The following is a 19621-nucleotide window of genomic DNA, read 5'->3' as shown; positions in this document are numbered from 1 at the left end:
GCAGGTTCTCAACTTGCACACAGTCTAGTAGTAGCACCAGAGGTTTTCCAGGAGCTCACTGATGCCCTGTAACAGGTCTGGGTGAAGATCTACCAGGTCTGGGTCTTCTGCCAGCACTAGGGGCCACACACACTGCTGACTTACATTACATTATGAGTTGCCATGATGAAAATCATGCAGGTTGCATCAGTTTGCATGATTTTTGGTGTGATTTTGAATCCAGCCATCAATAGGTTTAGGATTTTAATTTTAACTGACCTTTAAGAACTGAATTTTGTTCTCAGCGAAAAACACATTGTATAAAAGATTCTCAACTTCTATATTTCGTTCTTCGATATCCAAAATGTGAGAATTAAAGTAAAAATATTTGGTTTAGTGTATTTATATTTGGAGTTAAACAATTCTCCACCGGCAGAGGGCGCTCTATCCATCTGCCTGTGAATCTTACCATGACTTTTATCATTTACCGAACATTTATAACAGTCATTCGTAATTGTAATTGTAAAAAAAAAATGTAAAAAAAAAAAATAAAAAAACAATTTATTAATTAGTGACATTACTCTTTGGTGTATTATTGCGATAATACAGCTTTGTTGAAGTTTCAGCGACTTTTGTTCCGGCATTACGGCGGACAGCTGTGCGGCGCTGAAGGACCCCGCGGCCTCTTGTTCATTAGCCTGTACACAGCAGGCCGGTGTCCTGACCAGGGGGCGGCGGAGTGTGGATTATTTTGGGATTACAGTGTAACCGAAGGCTCGGAGGAGAAAAACCGCACAGGCAGCTTTTCTACTATGAAAATGGAGACAAGTAATGAAGAGAAACCAGGAATCAGAGCCGAGGACAACCAGCCTTAAGCTTTTAGCCATACAGCTAGTTAGCTAGCGTTTTAGCCACAGCTTCAGCTACTGAGGCTAACGAGAAAGGATTCAGACAGAGGATACACTCTCTCTCTCTCTCTCTCTCTCTCTCTCTCTCTCTCTCTCTCTCTCTCTCTCTGTCTATCTCTCTCTCTCTCTCTCTGTCTATCTCTCTCTCTCTCTCTCTCTCTCTCTGTCTATCTATCTCTCTCTCTCTCTCTCTCTCTCTGTGTCTATCTCTCTCTCTCTCTCTCTCTCTCTCTCTCTGTGTCTATCTCTCTCTCTCTCTCTCTGTCTCTGTATCTGTGTCACTCTTTCTCTCTGTGTTTCTCTTTCTTTCTTTCTTTCTCTCTCTCTCTCTCTCTCTCTCTCTCTCTCTCTCTCTCTCTCTCTCTCTCTCTCTCTCTCTCTCTCTCTCGATACCACAGCGATGTGTCTCTTTATCTCGTTGGGATTTTGTTATCCAGCCACTTTTGTAGACTTCAAACCTTTCAAACTTTTCTGAACTTGTTTTTCTTTATTTGCGTGGACTCCCAAGTTCTGCTTTTCAGCCACACATCAATTTCATCTAGTCTGGACTGTACAAGTCTTTCTTTTTTGGCTCACAAAGCCTTTCAGTTTTTTATATTAATATATAAATCTATATATCGTGACATCTTTTGGTATATTTGAGGGATTTTCCTGTAGACTGGACCCCCTGACCTCAGCTCTGGACTCTGCTTTTAGTTTAGTGAGCAGCTTCGGCTTTGCTATACAAGCATGGAGGAGAATGACAACATGGACTATTTTTACCAGCAAGTTTTGCAGAAGGACGTGAGCCGGCGGCTGCAGCTCGGTCCAGACCTCATTGACTACCTGAGTGACCCACAGAGATCCTGCGACGTGGATCAGGACAAATCCCGCCTGGATAAAACCATAGACGAGCTAACAGGCTGGGTGAACTCCAGCAACTACAAGGTACACTGTGGGTTCCTCCCTTCATCTCTTATGTGCTCTGTTTTCAGCCTGGACCTGTGGGCTTTTTTTCCGAGATTATTAGTTAACTGTGGTTTTGTTGTAGTAAAGCTGTATCTCTCCCAAAGTGCCCTTTAAATCTCATCTGATCTCTTTTTACAACATGAAAAATTTATCATTTATTTCTTATCAATCATTAGGAATATAGGTTTTCTCTGGATCCTTCTCGTGCAGGTTTCCTTCTATCCATTTTTTTAACTTTTATAAAGGTTTTACTGGACTTCAGCTTCAAATATACAAGCGTAACAGTGTTCTATCATAATGCTGGTTCATTCATTGTTTTCAGAATTGATTTTTCTGTAAATGGAAATGGGGTGAGCATCTTCAGGCCAGGCTGGGAGAGGCTGGGGGATGGGACCAGGGCAGTATTGTTCTCAGGTCTGGAGGAGACAGCGTTCATGTACACGCCTGTGTTTCCTTTATAGGTGATAAGGCTTTCCTTTTTAAATATGCACCGATTCAATACTCAGACTCAACACTGGCGCCGGCTTTAAATTTTGGAGCGATGCTGCATCAGATATGACATGTTATTCAAGCCGATTCATATCAGAGTTTTACGTACAGAAATGGTGTAATTTAGTCTGGAATGTTACCCTGTCCAAATACATCATATCATTAATTTTGTATGTACTTCATGTACAGGCATTCTAAAATCTTTTTATAATATGACAAGTAGCCATAATGACAGGTGATCTCTAAATTGTGACATGTTTAACAGTAAACATGTTCAACAGCCCTTTGTATTCTGTAGGAGCTGTAGTAGGCGTTTAAGACTTTTTCTGTTTTAAAGATGGTCCAGAAGACTCTTTTCAACTATTCTGCCGTGTAGTATGTTTGTATTTTTAGCGTGACAACCATGTGTACGTTTTGAAGGCCGTCCCATCCCTGTCAGTGATACAGAGACATGTGAATTGATCATTATTGTTACAGAAGCCCTATGGCAGTGTTGTGTAACAGAAATTTGTATGACTTGTACTTAAGACACAAATTGTAATTACAGATATCAGTATATATGTTAAGAATGGTGGCATACTGAAACTGGAAAAATGCATTGCTGTTTTTGTTTTGTAAATGTCATTTTTCTTTGTAATTGAGGGAGAAATCATATTAGCTTGGAATGAATAATTTATTGTAAACTCTTGGTCCATGCATGTTACATGAATTGAACCGTTGCTAGGTGAGATGGCTGCATGATGTTTCACTTATTTAACCTGAATGCCATTCATTTAGATGCTCTGTTTTTAATTTTTAAATTTTTTCCCAGTAAAATGAAAACCAGATATAGGACTGTGTGTGGATTACTTGTTTGTACCCTCTGGCTTTATAGAGTCTGGACACATGCTGTTCTGTGATGCAGGTTTTTTCTTGAACGCAGTGATGGCTTCTAAGCCCGTCTGCCATGAATCTCATTATCCTCATGAAGGGATGTTGCAGTGTCTCTTTAACAAGTTCAAGCAGGTGTTTTTACCATCAAAGGAAGTTTAAGAGCCAGTTCATGTGTCCGAGGTGGAAACTGTACAGCAGGATGATAAATAACTTTGTCACAAGGCAAAACCGATGGATTGTTAAACATTTAATGACATTTGAATCTATCAGTGTCTATATGCACTCATATCTATACTCTATATACTTTCCATTCCTAATATTAGATTGATGTTAAACGTGAATCGTGTGAAAACTCTGGTATTTTGTTACCAAGCAGAGGTTTTCATACACCATTACCTGCCTGATCTCAGTCAAGATCCTCTTTGGATCCTTTGACTAAAATAGGTCATAGCTGGAGTTGCAGGGATGTAGTGAATATTTGATTGTTTCTCTGGAATGTTAACTTCCATCCTGCACTGCCAAGAAACATATTGCAGCAATCCCTAGGCAAGCCTCAAACACACGTTTACACACACGAGTATTCAGAACGTTTCTTCCAGACATAACATTTGTCTACAGATTAATTCAGAAGTGCTCTTGGTTACGTATTGAATGGTACAAAATGCTGAATTTGCATTCTATTAGCATGTGACGTGTTATATTTTTCTCTTCTGTTTTTAGTTTGTCTCATCTACCATTGTCTGCAATTCATATATCTGTACGTAGGGCAAAATACGAGAACAATTTGATTTATCTGATTTCAGGTTGCATTGCTGGGGATCGATATTGTCAGCGCATTTGTTGACCGGCTGAGCGAACGCTTTCGAGGTTATGTAGGCACAGGTAAAGTGTGTTCTTGTACAAACTACAGCTTCTCATGGATATGATATAAAATCTCAATTAAAACAATGTGAAAATGATCCCATTATAAGCTGTTTTTGTAGCAAGGGGAATACCGTAATGACTCAATACCCATAAGATGACATAATTTTCAGATGAATGCCACTCTCTCAGCTGTCTTGGCTGAACTCCCTCTCATTTTTACCAAGGAAACAGCTTGTTTTGTTAGTAACAGAGCAACCCCCCCACACACACAAGCACAGCCTCATTCCTCTTTGGAATCAAGGACTACACAAGAGACTAAAAAACAAAGTATTCAGATGATCTAATCCAGTGACTTCCAAGCCTGATCCTTACTTACCTCTACCCAGGGCTTTTCCTTATGTTTAAACGACACTGCGTCCTTTTTTTAGGATAGAAAATTCCTACTTATTCTCTTTTTCTCCCTGTCTTGCCCCCTCTCTGTCTCCCCCTCCCTCTCAGTGGTCCCTGCATTAGTGGATCGTCTGGGTGATTCGAAAGATCAGGTGCGAGATCAGGCACAGGCGCTCATTCTCAAGCTGATGGAGGAGGCAGCCACTCCCATGGTTAGTAACCTTTCTTGCTTTCTCACTGTTTCTTCACCACCAAAAGTGATACACGATGGAAAAAAAAACTAACAAAATTGCACATGCCTTTACTTCTCATTCTGTGGCCTCTTGACAGCCCATCTTCCTTTTCTTGTTTTGTCTTGTTCCTGTTTCATTACACATAATGATTAATTCTCTCTCTGCGTCTCTGCAGTACGTATGGGAGAGGTTGTTCCCTGGCTTTAAACACAAGAACTACCGAAGCAGAGAAGGATTGTGTTTGTGTCTGGTCGCCACACTCAATGCGTGAGTCTTTCAATATTCTTCTCTGTCATGTACTGTGTAATCCGAGGGGTCCACCAGGGGGCAGTGTCCTTTATAACCCACTGCTGAATTCAAGAAGACAAATTAAAGCACGCACTAACAGGGTGGAATGCTTTTGATCGGTCATAAGGTTACTTATGAAATAGATGTTTTTTGTAATTTTGCTGAAGATACTAATTTACAAGCGGTGCAGCTTTTCCTTTTTTTCAGCCATTGGATTTAATTTCTTTGTCTTTGTGGATTTGTGTGTTGATTATAATGCATGCTGTATTAGTAACACACAAACCACACTGCTCATACTCTACACCTATATTTTCCCTCAGTCATAGTCTTGGCACAAACGCAGTAGTCTGAGGGAATCTTCTTATCCGTGTGCTTTTTTTTTTTAAATGTATAGCTACATGAAAAAGGGTCTGTGTGTAGACCAGAGGTCGTGTCTTGTTGCGGCATAGACGCATTAGATAGTTAGGGTTTTACCACTAGACCGTGTTGCATGTTGGAGGGTGTCCAAGGTCTTTTTTTATACAACAAAAACATAAGCACCATTTAATAACGCACCATTTAAACCTATATATGAATTCAGACATGTGCTTCAAATGTTAGATTTAGCACCCATTGAGCTTCTAAAACAATCATCGGAAGTCCATGCACATGCAAGAATGCCAAAGACTTCATTCTGCTACTTGAAGATTTTATTATACAGCATCAAAAATGTGCCCATCCCAGGCATGCAGGTTCTGTTTCGGCGACTTTATTAGTGTGTTAGTTTCCTGTTCTTTTTGGCAAGTTCATAGAAGTAAATCTTCACAATAATCTCAGACGAGCTGTCAAGATTCAGTTAATCTATACACTGCTTAACAAATGGTAATGTTTCAAATTGGTTTTTCAGTTACTATATGCATGAAAATGAAGATGCCTCACAAAAACTAGTACGGACATAAAATAAATCTTATGCTGTTCTTTGTTTATGGCTTCTGTTTTATTTTTCTTGTTCCAAACCAAACAGAGCTACTAAGGTATATGTGATGTCTGCTGAAGGTGTGGTTTCACTTGTTGGGCAGGAAAGAAGTTTTAATTACAACTTGCCTAACCTTTCATTTACCTTGCGGATAAATGTCTCGTTAGTCTGAAATGATCGTAGTAACCGTGTTCATCTTTGGCTTTCTATTTCAGGTACGGTGCCCAGCCACTGGGTCTGAGTAAATTTGTACCGCATCTGTGTGTACTAACAGGAGACCAGAACCCTCAAGTAAGAGTTTGTTTTTGTGTGGGTTTTCCACATTTCTGTTGTGCTGATGTTTGGGTATTTAATGCCGTGGGAGCTCCTGCTGGGAACCAGATCACCCAGTGAGACGAGGATTAAGAGGGATAAGAAAGTGAGCTTGTAACTTATGAGAGGGTTTGTAAAGGCAGAATAAATAATCAGGTGACTAGAAGGCTTTGGGGATGACCTCTAGACCTCTAGATCTTTAGGTTAAACCCTCAGTAGGAGTCAGGTAAAGTAGGCGAGAAAGCTGGAATGTGTGCAAGCCCGGGTGTGTTTGTGATGTTTCATCGTTTTTGCAAATGTGTGTATCCTGCAGGTACGGGAGACCGCTATCACAGCTCTGGTTGAGGTGTATCGGCATGTAGGTGAGCGAGTGAGGGCAGACCTCGGCAAGAGAGGACTGCCAGCTGCACGGTCAGTCTCTTTATATCCCTTTCACTCACATACACACATTTCTGCTCTGTTTTCCCGTATCTGAATTAGCATAAAGTCTCAGAAATGCATAGAAGTACAATTACTTTTACTTTTGAAATGTCAGGTTCACTCAGCGAGCTCAACACATGTATGTATATAAGTGAAGCATTATCTTCAAATAGCAAGACCTACAGTGAATCAGAGTATAAATACGATAAATAAAAAGATGTATAACATACAAAGATGTAAGTGCTGCCCAATCTAGTGTTGTATGTATCAGGATACGATCATTCCCGTTGCTCAAATCCTAAGCTTCTCCGCTTATATCGCACTTGGAAATCTTGATTCAGAATCTTTACAAATTAGGGCAAAACTACAACAAACTTTTCATGCAAAAGCATCTAGATCAGGTCTGGGCAACCTGTAGAGCTAGGTAGTATGTTTCAGTCAACATCACCTCTTGATACAAATAGCAAATAGCAAAAAAAGCAACAGGAAGTAGAAAGAATGGGGACATTTGCACAAGCAGCTCATGGTTAAATAAAGCTCGTGGCCCAAAACGAGTCAGACAGCAGTGTTAAAATGCAGCTCAGAAGATTATAGCATACTAGACAAGAACAGTAGCAATTACAGAATAAACATGTTAGTTACCGGTCGCATATGAACTGCATCATCTCCAGTGTATGTTGGTGCAGCCAGGAACTAGCTAGCTTAGTACTGGAAAAGAAGCACCACTGAAAAGATATTTGTTGTATTTATTAGCACAACATTGACCCGGACAACAGGTCAAATAAACCAAGAAAGTTTCAGCTACGTTGATTTTCTTCTTACTTGAGTTTGAATGTTGATTAATGCAAATCACAATCAATTACCAAGCACATAGACAACACAAGTAATTTGCATGTAAACCTGAAAAACATTGGCTGATTACTTTATTATTTTTTTATTATATCCACTATGCCAATAAAATATTTAATATAATAATGTATAAAGTCAGTGATTAAAAAAGAGTTTGTTTGTGGCTATGGACACACACATCATCCCATCCTTCATTTATCTCATTTAAATGATTACTTTTGTTTGTCTTTATTTATGGGGTTGTTTTTGGCTCAATTTGTCTCACTTTCTTACTCTTTGATCCCTGACGTAGTGACCTCGATAGACACCAAAGCACTTGTTTAGGTTGTGCTGGATAAGTGTCTGCTGGAAGCTGGAAGTATAATAGCAGTGAGCAATTTAACCTCATCAGTATATACCGTATTTAAAAGAGCACATTTAGTTAGTCATTTTGTGCTTAAATTTACACCCAGAAACATCCCGTCATTAGTAGAGTGGTAGTGTGTGGCAGTGCCAGTGTTGCTGGGAATTTATAGGATTAGTGTGTGTAACTGTGCTTAGTGAACAACGTCCGGTCCACCGTGGACCACCGCAACGTCCGGTCCACCGCGGCCCACCGCAAAATCCATAATAAGATCAGAAGTAGTCTTATACTGTGCACATTTCTTTTTTAAACATAAAACAAACCTTCTCAGACATTTCAGAGTTTGAGTCACTCTTTATATCTCCATTCTCTCTCTTGCACCGTTTATCAATGCAAAACCCATGCCGTTACCCGCTCAGTCTATTATGGATTTTGCTGTTTAATCTGGTAGGATTTATACCAAGGATTTATTTATTTTGAGAGTATGGTACACAAAGTTTAAGACTTGTGTAATGCTTTAGCTATTTGACTTCTTTGGGTGTCGATTGCAGTCTGAGGCTTCTGTCGTATTTATGTGCGTGTTGTGTTCATGACACACAAAACACTACATTGCTCTGTCTGTCCTGAACAATGCAGCAGGTCAAGAAGACTGAATGTTAAGGATTTAGTAAATTGAGACTAAATTGAATGTAATTTATTTATGAGTCTTAAACTAATAGATTGAACATGACACATATTGAAGGGTGGAATTTCCTATCAGGGCATTTTTGTCTGAAACAATCCTAATGTCAAACCCATTTCTTCTACTTTAACATGATCAGTTTTTACAGTAAAGCCAATAACATACGCCATCTGATTTACCTCAAATAACTTTGGGATCACGTGCACATCGATGTGTTTTTGTCGCACGCAGTTGATTGGAAAACTGCTGCATCATGACATTCTGATATGGTATTATCTCATTATCCAGAGAATGTAGGTGAGTGCATGTGTGGGCATAATACTTCTGGTTTCATGGCGTGTGCGTATTAGACAGAAACTAGGCCATAGGGAAAGAGTGAGGATAACTGAGGAGGAGAAGAAACATCTTGTTGACTTGGTTACAGACTGAAAGGCTGGACTTAAAGAACGTGCGAATCAAAACGCGAGTAAGGTTGAATGACGTGGCTAGACTGAAGGAAGCTGAAGGAGGGAGGAAGGACAGTGTGTGTGTGTGTGTGTGTGTTGGGGGAGGGGCAGGCTCATTCCTCTCGTTTCCAAGCTGATGTCCCCTCCCACTGGTGTATGTTCCAATGAGGAGGCTATGTAAAGGGGAACTGAATCCCTTGGCTGTCACACACACGCAGTGCTATGCAGTTTTGCTGTCCTGAGCGCACACATGCAGGATACTCAGTAGGAGTTTTCTTTTAATCCTCTTCACATATAAAGCAAGATCAAGATGTCTTTGCAGGTGGGTGGGATCATTTTTGCTCCCTGACCCCTTTTTAAAAACCCTTTTGTTTTGCTTTTTTCCTCATGTCTCCATTGCCGTTTTTGCTGTCGTAGAAGGCTTTAGCGTTGTTTCTTAGCCCACCAGAGTCTTCCAGTACACTTTCTCTCTGTCTCTACACCATTTTGGAGACAATAGGGTAAGAATTGTACAGGGGAACCATCTGTGACCGTGTGCATGCGCCGTTTGCATTTCTGCGTATACGAGGATAACATGGCTGAGCCGTATCGACTGTGATCATTTTAACAGACGTGTGCTCAGTCCTTCAGTACACCCTTGCATGCATACGCATGGAGTTGCACACTGTGTGCAGAAACTCCTCCAGGCAATCAATAACATTTTGTTCTTACATTTTGCTGAATACTTCATGCGTTATTGCCTGTTTTTTTTTTTTTTTTTAAATATTTATTTATTTGTTTGTTTTGTTTCTATGCCATCAGTAGTTGTGGTTCACAGTGAATGATTTAATATTGTCTGCAGCTTGTACCCAATTTCCATTGGTTGAGTGTGCGCTCTTTAAATGCATTATAAATGTTGTAAATGTTGTTGATGTACTGCCAGATTTCAAAATATTTTTAGGGTATTGTACACACATCGAGGTGTTCTTTTAGCAGACTCTGGATATCCGTTACGCGCATTTATTTGTTTAGATATTAACAAGTTGAGTCTAATCAATTATCAAATTACTAATCAAATGCTATAATAATAAAAGATGCTAATTTTATTGAAAACCCTTGGAATTGTTATAGTTTATTTTAATTGAATGCACTGATGCTTGGATGAACAGCATGGGATAGATTTTTTGCGTGATACATGAGAAGCCCTGTGTAGAAGATAGTTAAGCGTCCATTTCAGTAATACTTCAGTTTATCAGCTGATTTAAAGAGACAGTAGTTACAAACTACTGTTACCAAGTCCAACTACTGTCCAAAGGTAGACTGTTGTCACCTGAGTGCATTCAAATAAAGAAAGTTACAGTATTTGAAAGCATGTAATGAGAAAATGTGTTCAAACCTCGTTGTTTAAATTTGTCTCTCGGTGAAGATAAATGCGAAGATTTTTATTATGCTTTTAAGATAAAAGTTTTTTGTGTCCGTGTACATTTGTGTTCAAAGGGTTTTAGGTGAACAAGAACATAATTCAAAAAATGTGTTTTTTTTTTTTTTGTTTGTTTGTTTGTTTGTTTTTTATTAATTAATTACTGTTTATGGTTATAAAGATCCTGAATCAATGCTTCTGTGATTATTTGGAACTGTTAGAGCTGTCCTATGGCTGCTGATGATTGTACTAACTTTCCCATTCTAGTTAATAATGTTTTTGTTTTTTCAATCCTGTGGGGTTTGGATTGTCATGTTAAAAGATAGACGTGTTCCTTAGTTGAAGTTTTCTGCCGTTGGGTGCAGGTTATATTGACAATTTTCACGAATTTTATACTCACCTTGCCATTACCTTGGCAGACTTAATAAACTCTGCTAAACATCAAGGGATGCAACACTTTCAAGCTGAGAATCAGAGAGAAAGAACTGTGTTTATGACAGAAATAAATACTAAGAAGTCACATCCCTGTGCTGCAGCTTGAGTTTGAAAAAAATCTGCCTGGGTTGATTTGTCTAGGAGTAAACACACGTTAGACTTCACCCTCACGATAAAAGCAATAGATGTTCTATTTTATCCTTTTTATGTTCATCGGTTTCATACATGTTCATGTATACATGCTCATGTATACATGTTTAAGCAGCTATGGATCTTTTCCTCTCTGTATTTACTTCACCTTCTCTGTTTCTCTGTTCATTTTAATAACAATAAAGTTTGCTGTTAAAGCTGTTATTATAGAAAAGTATTTGATACTTTCCTCCAAGTCAGAACTGAAAGGTCAGTAGTGCTTTAAGTAGTCAGTAGTGGAATACTCTGGCATCTTGCAGTGAACTGGGCATAACATTTCTAACCTTTTATTTACCAGATTGCCATTTTATGTTTTTGAAAGAATTAAAACGTTTTTACTGTATATTTTTGTTCGACCACTTCACCGTGATGAGTATCAAGTATCACTGTATCAAGTATCAAGTAATACTTTTCATTCAGTTTCTCTGGTCTTTTGAACCATTGCAACCGTAAACACTGCCAAGTAATTTACTGCCATAATTCTTAAAATTTACACTGTGTTGAATTTACTTATTTATTTATTTATGTCTACAGCTGAAGCGGATCCAAAATTTTCTGACATCAGATTCGTAACTCAATGACTGGGAATAGACCTTTAGGGACATTTTGTCTGTATGTCTAATATTCATGGCAATTGTTTGTTTTTTATACAGATTGCAGACGATTTTAGGCCGGTTTGATGAAGTGCTGAACTCTGGAGTCATGGCTCTCAGCCTGAGTCAAGGTAAGTTGATGTTAAATGATTGAGTTGTGACATCTGTTGCTGTTTAAGATTAAGTCCCAGTACAGTGATTTTAATTATTTGTATTTGACTCCTCCAAGCATATCGATGGTTCCTGTAGAATATTTTGTCCTATTTTAAAAACCGTTTGTATGTTGGTTATTTTTGTTTTGAGATGGCGTAAGAAACATGTCGTTTCTTAAAACGTTGTGTTGTGATGTTTTAGAGCTCACACAAATAGTCCCAACATCTACTTCTGCTCATTCTAGCATGAAACAAATCTCGACTCTGTCGTCCCTCGAGCCACATCTGTTCTTCCCCACAGGTTTTACCAAATGAAGGGTGGCTGTGCAGAGAGGGTGGGTTGGCACTTAAATAAGTGTGGCTACGGAAAATGGTTACTTTGCATTAAGTGTGGAGGTAGTCATTTATGGAAATTGCTTTTATGGCAGTTTTGCTTCGGTTTTTGTTGACACGTTCGGAGTAAAGCTACAGTGGAGAATATAAAATATAAAATATAAAAATTATAAATTATATAATATAATACAATTATAAATGTAGTTGATTAGCCAAAAACAAAAGATGGGGAAAAACACGTTTTCATTTCATTTATAAAACCGATCTGTTAAGTTTTCTTAAACACCACACATCTGACAGGATTGTAGGGTGTAAGGCAAATTGCATGGAAATATTATTGATCTTTGTCTGATTATTATTATTATTATTATTATTATTTTTCTTTTTTATTCTTTTCTTTACTGTCCACTGTGTCTGTAGGATCTGTATTGTGGATGGTCTACATAACCTAAGCCTAGTAATAAACCAATTACAAATGTGCTAATTAATACACAATGTGAGTGATTTGAAGCTTTCTGTTTATTTAATATTTATGGATTGGTTCTCTTAGCTGTAAATCATTTGTTTTTTCACCACAGTAAAGTCTTTAGGAAAGTGAACATGCCAGTTTCTTTGTAATATGACAATGTATTTTTTTTGCCTCACTAACAAATGAAGAGGTTAGTTAAGGAAAGACTGCTTTTTAGCTGCTGTAATCTAGTGTTAACAGGGACTAACCTCACGGACACCCTGGGCGTTGTCACACGTACCTCACGCACGCCCTGGGCTTTGTCACACGTACCTCACGCACGCCCTGGGCTTTGTCACACGTACCTCACGCACGCCCTGGGCGTTGTCACACGTACCTCACGCACGCCCTGGGCGTTGTCACACGTACCTCACGCACGCCCTGGGCGTTGTCACACGTACCTCACGCACGCCCTGGGCGTTGTCACACGTACCTCACGCACGCCCTGGGCGTTGTCACACGTACCTCACGCACGCCCTGGCCGTTGTCACACGTACCTCACGCACGCCCTGGGCGTTGTCACACGTACCTCACTTTAATACTGTAAAATAACGGCTTTGGATGCGATTTCCACAAATCATTTTGTTTTGCGCCCTATGAACTTCAATACATAAATCACTAGTCAATAAATCACTAGCCCTATGAGCTTCAATACATAAATCACTAGTCAAAATGCATTTCATAATATTTTGACTTGGCTGCTGTTGCTTTTGTGTAATTTGGAGAGAGTTGAAGAGGCTTAGTATTCAGTAAACTTGTCCAGTAAGGAGGGGGAGAGGGTTGGCGAGAGCTGTGCCTGTCACTGCTTTCCCTGACACTGTGTGTGTGTTTGTAAGAGAAAAAGAGAGAATGAAAGAGCCACCTCTTCTCAGAAGCAGTGTAGCCATGGCATGCTGATGATTGTGCTGGTGAGTGATTTGTGTTTTGTGGTGATTCCTTTGCAGAATTGTATGTTATGGTGGAAGAGTGTGTTTGAGTGCACAGAGCTGCTTACTGAAGTCTCTCCTTTCTATTTAGCTTTTGCTGAAGGTCTAAAGGTCCAATTTTTCCGGGCCGTATGTGTGTCACAGTCGTGTGCTATTTAAATATACTTTTTTTTGGGCCTGAAAATGGAACTGCTTTAAACTGTGTGTTGCTAGTTTATGTTGTGCTTTTATATCTTGACCTTTTACCCTCTTTGTCTGTGCATGTTGTGCTTTTCCTGTGGATGAGCTCACTTCCTGATTAACAGATCAGATTAAATTGCAAGGTAGGGCACAGCAAGCAGAACTCCAGCCTTGAACACCCCAACATGCAGTACGTCATGCAGGGTTTTTGTTTGATGGTATTCTTAGACCCTGACCTATTTGGACTAGCATGAGCATATGATTTCTGGTGTGTGTGAGTCGCTCTGGATTACCACATCTGCTATATTCTGGAAACGTGTGCCAGCAAACTAGATGTTAATAATGTTTTTGGCCGTTATAGTTATGTTCTCTATATTTTTTAAAATGTGCCATGTGCATGAATTTTAATACGAACTTTGTATTTTCGACAAAGAATGGTTTCAAGCTTTTTCCTTTTTGTATTATTTAGGAAGCGTTTTCTTGCTGCATCGCTGCTTGTAATGATATTTAAGTATTAATTTTGATCATGAAAGTTATTCTTAAATACGTTTTTTCAATACTAGGAAAATCCACCAAGTTGTGATATCCACACTGCTTTTGAATTGAATCCTAATTCCATGAGGCATATGGACTCCCGCTGTTGTCATAGAAACAGCCATTGGAGATGTGCCAGCTTCCCCGCCCCTGCTCTTTTCTCTTTGCCTTTTCTCTTTCACCCAATACCCACTTTCTCAGCCCCTTACTGCCTTTAATCTTTTTCTTCCGCTCTCTTGTTCATCCGTTCTGTGATTTGCGTTTCTTTATTTGGTTTGTTTGGACACGCCCTTTGGGGCAGACAAAGGTGGATTATGCTAGTATGCTAATAATGCTAATGCCAAAGCTTGAAACACAGAGGTCTTTCATGGCCTGGTAGAAGGATCAGCATTAGTAATGTTGACAGCCCCTGACCTAGAATTGGGGTCACAGAAGAACACACACACACACACATTTATAAAGAGCATGTCTTATCTCAGAGGTGTGGCTGGCCTCTTCAGCCATTTTCATTATTATACCAATTGTACACGGCACACTTTTCTGTGCTTGTTATCGTGTGTGTGTGTGTGTGTGTGCGTGTGCGTGCGTGTTGGTCTGCTAATACAGCATTGCTGTATTAATGCTAATTAGCTTAGCTTATCCAGACAAAATGAGCTCATTTATATTCACTGAGCATCCTTCAATCTTCAAGCTTACTGGCTGGTAAAAAGGTGATGTCATCACTCTTCTGATTGGTTGTTTGAAGATCATGTGAAAGAGGAGTTGTGCGGTGTGAGGAAAGGAGGAGGCTGAGGGAGAGAAAGATGCAAAGGTGTGTGTGTTTGTGAGAGAAAGAGAGAGAGAGCAATAGAGTGAGAGGGAGATGATGACCGACTGTAGGGTGGAGGTTTCTCTGGATCCTGATATGTTTTCTTTACACATTTGTCACTGAAGTGACCTGCTGCCATGTGAGCGTTGATTTGGGCGTCGATACACGAGAGAGAGAGAGGGAGCGGTGTCAAGACCGCTGTCAGGCATGAGGCGCCTCATCTGTAAAAGCATCTGTGACTGTAAGTGTTCTTTCCAGAATGCATCTGTGTGTGAGCTGAGAGTATATGGGAGTAGTGAAACCCTGAGTGTGTATCGATCACGGAATAGGGTGTTGTCCTGCAATTGTTGCCATGGAGAACAGAGCACTGGTTGTTCAAGCTCTTGGATGTCTGCATTCCGTTATCCGTGTGTTTGCTTCGCACAGCCGGAGTGTGTAGGCGTGCGGGGGACGTTTGAGATATAGCAGCAGTCCTCTTTGTTTAGCTCAGTGTGATAATGAGTGTGGAGTGTAAATTGTAAGCTGGAATTGTGCAGATGTGTGATAGATTGGCTTTAATGAGGGTCTGGGCTTGAAATTGACCATGACCGTTTTGAACTCTCTGATCCAGGACTATTGACAGGTCTTGGAGGGCCACATCTATTTAGCTATTTGAGTGTTTCTTCTTTTATTCCTTCAAATTCATAAAATTCAAGCTTCAGTAATCAACTGAAGGAGCAGTCAGGTGTGTAGATTGGAAACTCTGCAGTGGTGTGGCCCTGCAGGGCTGGAGCTTGTTCCACCTTTCTGTTAGCTCAAAATGATCCAGAAATCTTTAAGGTTAGTATTTTGTTTTATATTTTCCTGAGAAATGTTAATTGGAGATTAGCCATTCTGCTGCTTCAATCACTGCTGTATGTTAGGATTGCAAAATGCATTGCAGTATATAGTAAAACACAAGCAACTGTGACATGTCATGAATAACAAACCGTCTTAGTGTGGACAGGTGATAATTGTAAGCCAGCAGGCAAATGAAAGCTTCGGTGTGATTGCCCAATCCCATGCTTTGGTTGCCTGGAAATCTAACTGACTAGGGCTGAAAAGTTGGTAGCGAATGTAATATTACATTATGGTGTAAGTTATGGTGTAATATTACAAGTTAGGTGCATTAATGCAGGCAAAGGGTTTACAAATGTTGTTTTTTTTTAAGGATTCTGCGTAACCCCGAAAAGTTTTCTGATGTAGCACATCATGTTTGTGCCTTTGCAAAAAATATTTCTAAATTGATGGCTAACGTTTTGGCTATGTATGAATTTTTACTCGTTGGCCGAATGTGCTGTGATGGTTTGTTATACTAGCTGGAGTGTCTTCCTGTTGTTGGATGTTTTCACATACTGTTTGTGTGTTCTGGATTCAGAAAATATCTGTGTGCACATTACATAATGCGCATAATAAGCAAGTTCTCCAATCAACTAGATTGCACTTCATCCAGTGTTTGTAGTGACGTGAGTGGTGTGTGCTAAAGTTACACACAAATATGTGGCATTTTCTTTTTATCCCTTATTATCGAAAAGATTAGGTTACTGAATTGACATGAAGAACTTATGAAGGTTACTGAAGAAACCTTATGAAACCCTATACAAAGTCTGCTTGTCCCTGGCTTCTAGGCTACTGATTCCTGAGCCTGTATTAATTGAGCCTGTATTAATTTGATCAGCGTTTTATAGATCATGTTAGTGTTACAGTATTTTTAACCGTTAACATAAATCTGGAAGCTCTGAAAATATCATAAACCCAATTATGGATTATGGTTTGCCTATTTCATCTGATCATGTAATGGCATGGTTATTAAGGCTTTATAAGACTAAAGACCCTACTGGACTAATATTTAATTTGGTGTAAATTCAAATCATCTTTGTTTTGAATGTTTATGACCTGTATTTTAATTTAATCTTTTTTTCTTTCAGATCGTAGCTTTGATGACGATGACTCGGTGGATGGTAGCCGGCCCTCGTCATCCCAGGCAGCTTTCAAAGTCCCCAAAGTGCCGAAGAAACCTGCAGATTCAGCCAACAGTTCCAGGAGACCCAGTGCTACTGGAGCCACCAAAATGAGTAGGCACTAGATTCACACTCGTACACAGAAAATTTGATGCATCATGAATTGAAGGGTTAGCTGTCATCATCTGGTTCCTTCGCTTGGTCCTTTAGAAAAGCTCCTAATCTCAAACTGCTCAAATTCTGCTCTGTGATTTTCACCCTGATTTCCAGATGAGAAAAGCCATTTGTTCTTCAGGAATAGGTTACACTGACTCTACAAACACTAACTAATATCGTTTCTTAAAAGCCTGCCTGAAAGACCATTCTTTAGCACTGAAATTATGGATACATTTTATTAGAAGGAAGTTTCATGAATCAAACAAAATGCTTTATACAAGACCTTAACCGCCTTTCACTCAATATTAAAGAAACTGAGATCCTCAACCATACACTGTATCATTCCAAATCACCTTAAAGTTTCTTTTCTAATAATTATAATAATGTTTATGTGCCCTAAAACTCAGCACTTCAAAAATCTCTGTTAGTTCAGACACCAAATGTAGGTGTGAGTTCACTATATTCCAAACATTATTTATTGGTTTCACTTTCAACAATTTCACGTACACTTGTCTGTGTACGTGTTATTATTCAGCATGTTTAGTTCATTTTGTGTATTTAGTCCTAAACTGACTGTGTACTAAAACAGACACAACCTGGTATGTTTTTTTATGTGTTAAATCTGTAGTACTTCAGCTGAAAGAGCTACAGATATCCTGGAGGAAAGCAGATAGTCGTAGTAACCGTGAACACTGAAGGTTTAACAGAGAGAACTAGAACATAAGTAGATCTCAGGAATTTATTATTATTATTATTATTATTATTTATTATTTTATGCTCATCTTTTTTATCCAAACTGGATAGATATTTTATCCAATTGATGCCGTTGAGGGTTAACGTTCCTGGGTTAAAGTGTGACAACTTGGCGATTCTGAGACTTTAAACTCATGATCTTCTGATCGATAGTGCAAAGGTTTAACCACCGAGTTCCAGAAAGAGATGATTGTAGAGACGGTTTGGAAGTCAACCTCTTGGTTCTTATTTCTGAAGGCAATTGGTTAAACTTACCTCATGAATAAAGAAAATCTGACTGAATCAATGTTCTACAGATCAAATGACAAACGTTTTTCCTTTTTTGTTTTTTTTTTCCCCCCTTAGACTTTTAGATGAATCATTCCCCTTTTTGTCTTTACTACTGTGTGCTAGGAAACTTCAGGACACAACAGGATTTAGGTCTAAACCCAGAGGTGCTGTTGGAGTACTGCTTTAGAATATTTACTCAGCAGCTGTGGAAACTCGATATAGTAGAAGCTGCCATCAGTAGTGTTTATCAGTATTACCAAGTTCTTGTTATGAAGATATTTTTATCATGATAAAAGGCTCTTTCAGCATTTGCCTATATAGTGCCAATTACAAACACACTGGTGGTGTGACTGTAAAAATATTATGTGGCTGTGGGGAAGTGTGGTAAATATAAATCTATAACAACTGATCTGTTTTTAACAGCCGATATGTTTAAAGGATGCCAGGATTAGCATTGTGCTAGAACAATGCACTGATAATTGATGTCAGAGGTGAGTTGAGGATATTCCTGCCAGCTGCTCGAGTATATAAAACGCCTGGGGAAAAGCACCACAGTGGCTGCTTTGGCCAGATGCCTGCATACTTGTGGTTGTTAAAACGTGGTATACAATATATGTAGACTTGGTGTACATTTTCATTTTCTGGGAGAGTGATGTGTTGTGTATAATATCTACTGTTGGTCATTTAGGAAAATATAAAGAATGATGTGTTCTTTCCAGGGGTTTTTGACATCTTTTAATATGGTTTAAACCCCACAGGTCTTTTTGTCAGAGTTTGCAGTATCTGTTATTCCCACTGATGTTTATGCTGAAACTCATTTGTTTGCTTTGCATTTCATGGAGAGTAAAAAGGCCTGCGTTAACTCCTCACTACTCCACATGCATACTCAGGGGTTTGGGAACCCTCGGGACCCGAGATTGACAGCTCTATATTGCACAGACAGGATGTTCTTTATATCTGAAAGCGTTGTGTGTGTTTTTTCTTTTTTACTGAAGGAGGTTTGCCACATGTGCTTTTTGAAGTTCCTGGTGTAAGCACTTCTTTCTAAAAACATGTTGATTTTAAATCAAATTTTGCTTGCTATTTCTTTGTTTCTATGTCAATTTCAGCCCACAGTGCAGTCAGGCAATGACAGTGACCTCTATTTCAAAATATGACACACACAACAGAGGGATCCCCTCTCTTGGCCTTGCAGTGGTTTCCATAGAAACACATGAGTGTGCTCAGTTGCTATGGAAACAGTTGCAACCATCACTAACCTCTCTCTGAGGAGGCACAGTTAAAGATAAGCTTTCCCATTGAGAGTGTGTGATTTGAAGGAGTGGCGTGAAACTTTAGATGTAATCAAAATACTCTCTTGAAGATTTCTGCACTGATTCCTAAAAACACACACACACACACACACACTATTAAATGACCAGACCTCA

At 39.2% G+C, this 19621-nt stretch overlaps 1 protein-coding gene across 25 annotated transcripts in view; it reads left to right on the top strand.

Moving 5' to 3' along the window:
- Positions 1-1163: 1163 nt before the first annotated feature.
- The window catches only part of clasp2 (cytoplasmic linker associated protein 2), a 42490-nt gene continuing 24032 nt past the window's right edge, over positions 1164-19621 (top strand). For 15 of the 25 annotated variants that reach the window (XM_060897160.1, XM_060897156.1, XM_060897174.1 and 12 more), the window contains exons 1-8: positions 1168-1814; positions 4001-4079; positions 4560-4663; positions 4860-4951; positions 6143-6218; positions 6553-6650; positions 11656-11726; positions 16983-17129. In XM_060897160.1, coding sequence (XP_060753143.1) covers positions 1617-1814; positions 4001-4079; positions 4560-4663; positions 4860-4951; positions 6143-6218; positions 6553-6650; positions 11656-11726; positions 16983-17129 — 865 coding nt within the window. In that variant the 5' untranslated portion in view covers positions 1168-1616. Of the gene's footprint in view, positions 1815-2160; positions 2297-4000; positions 4080-4559; positions 4664-4859; positions 4952-6142; positions 6219-6552; positions 6651-9157; positions 9302-11655; positions 11727-16982; positions 17130-19621 lie in introns of those variants that run through there. The other 10 variants (XM_060897169.1, XM_060897168.1, XM_060897163.1 and 7 more) reach the window with 4 other exon arrangements.

The sequence above is a fragment of the Tachysurus vachellii genome, chromosome 21, assembly GCF_030014155.1.
Source record: "Tachysurus vachellii isolate PV-2020 chromosome 21, HZAU_Pvac_v1, whole genome shotgun sequence".
NCBI classification, from domain to species: domain Eukaryota; kingdom Metazoa; phylum Chordata; class Actinopteri; order Siluriformes; family Bagridae; genus Tachysurus; species Tachysurus vachellii.
This window is presented reverse-complemented; position numbering and strand designations above follow the sequence as displayed.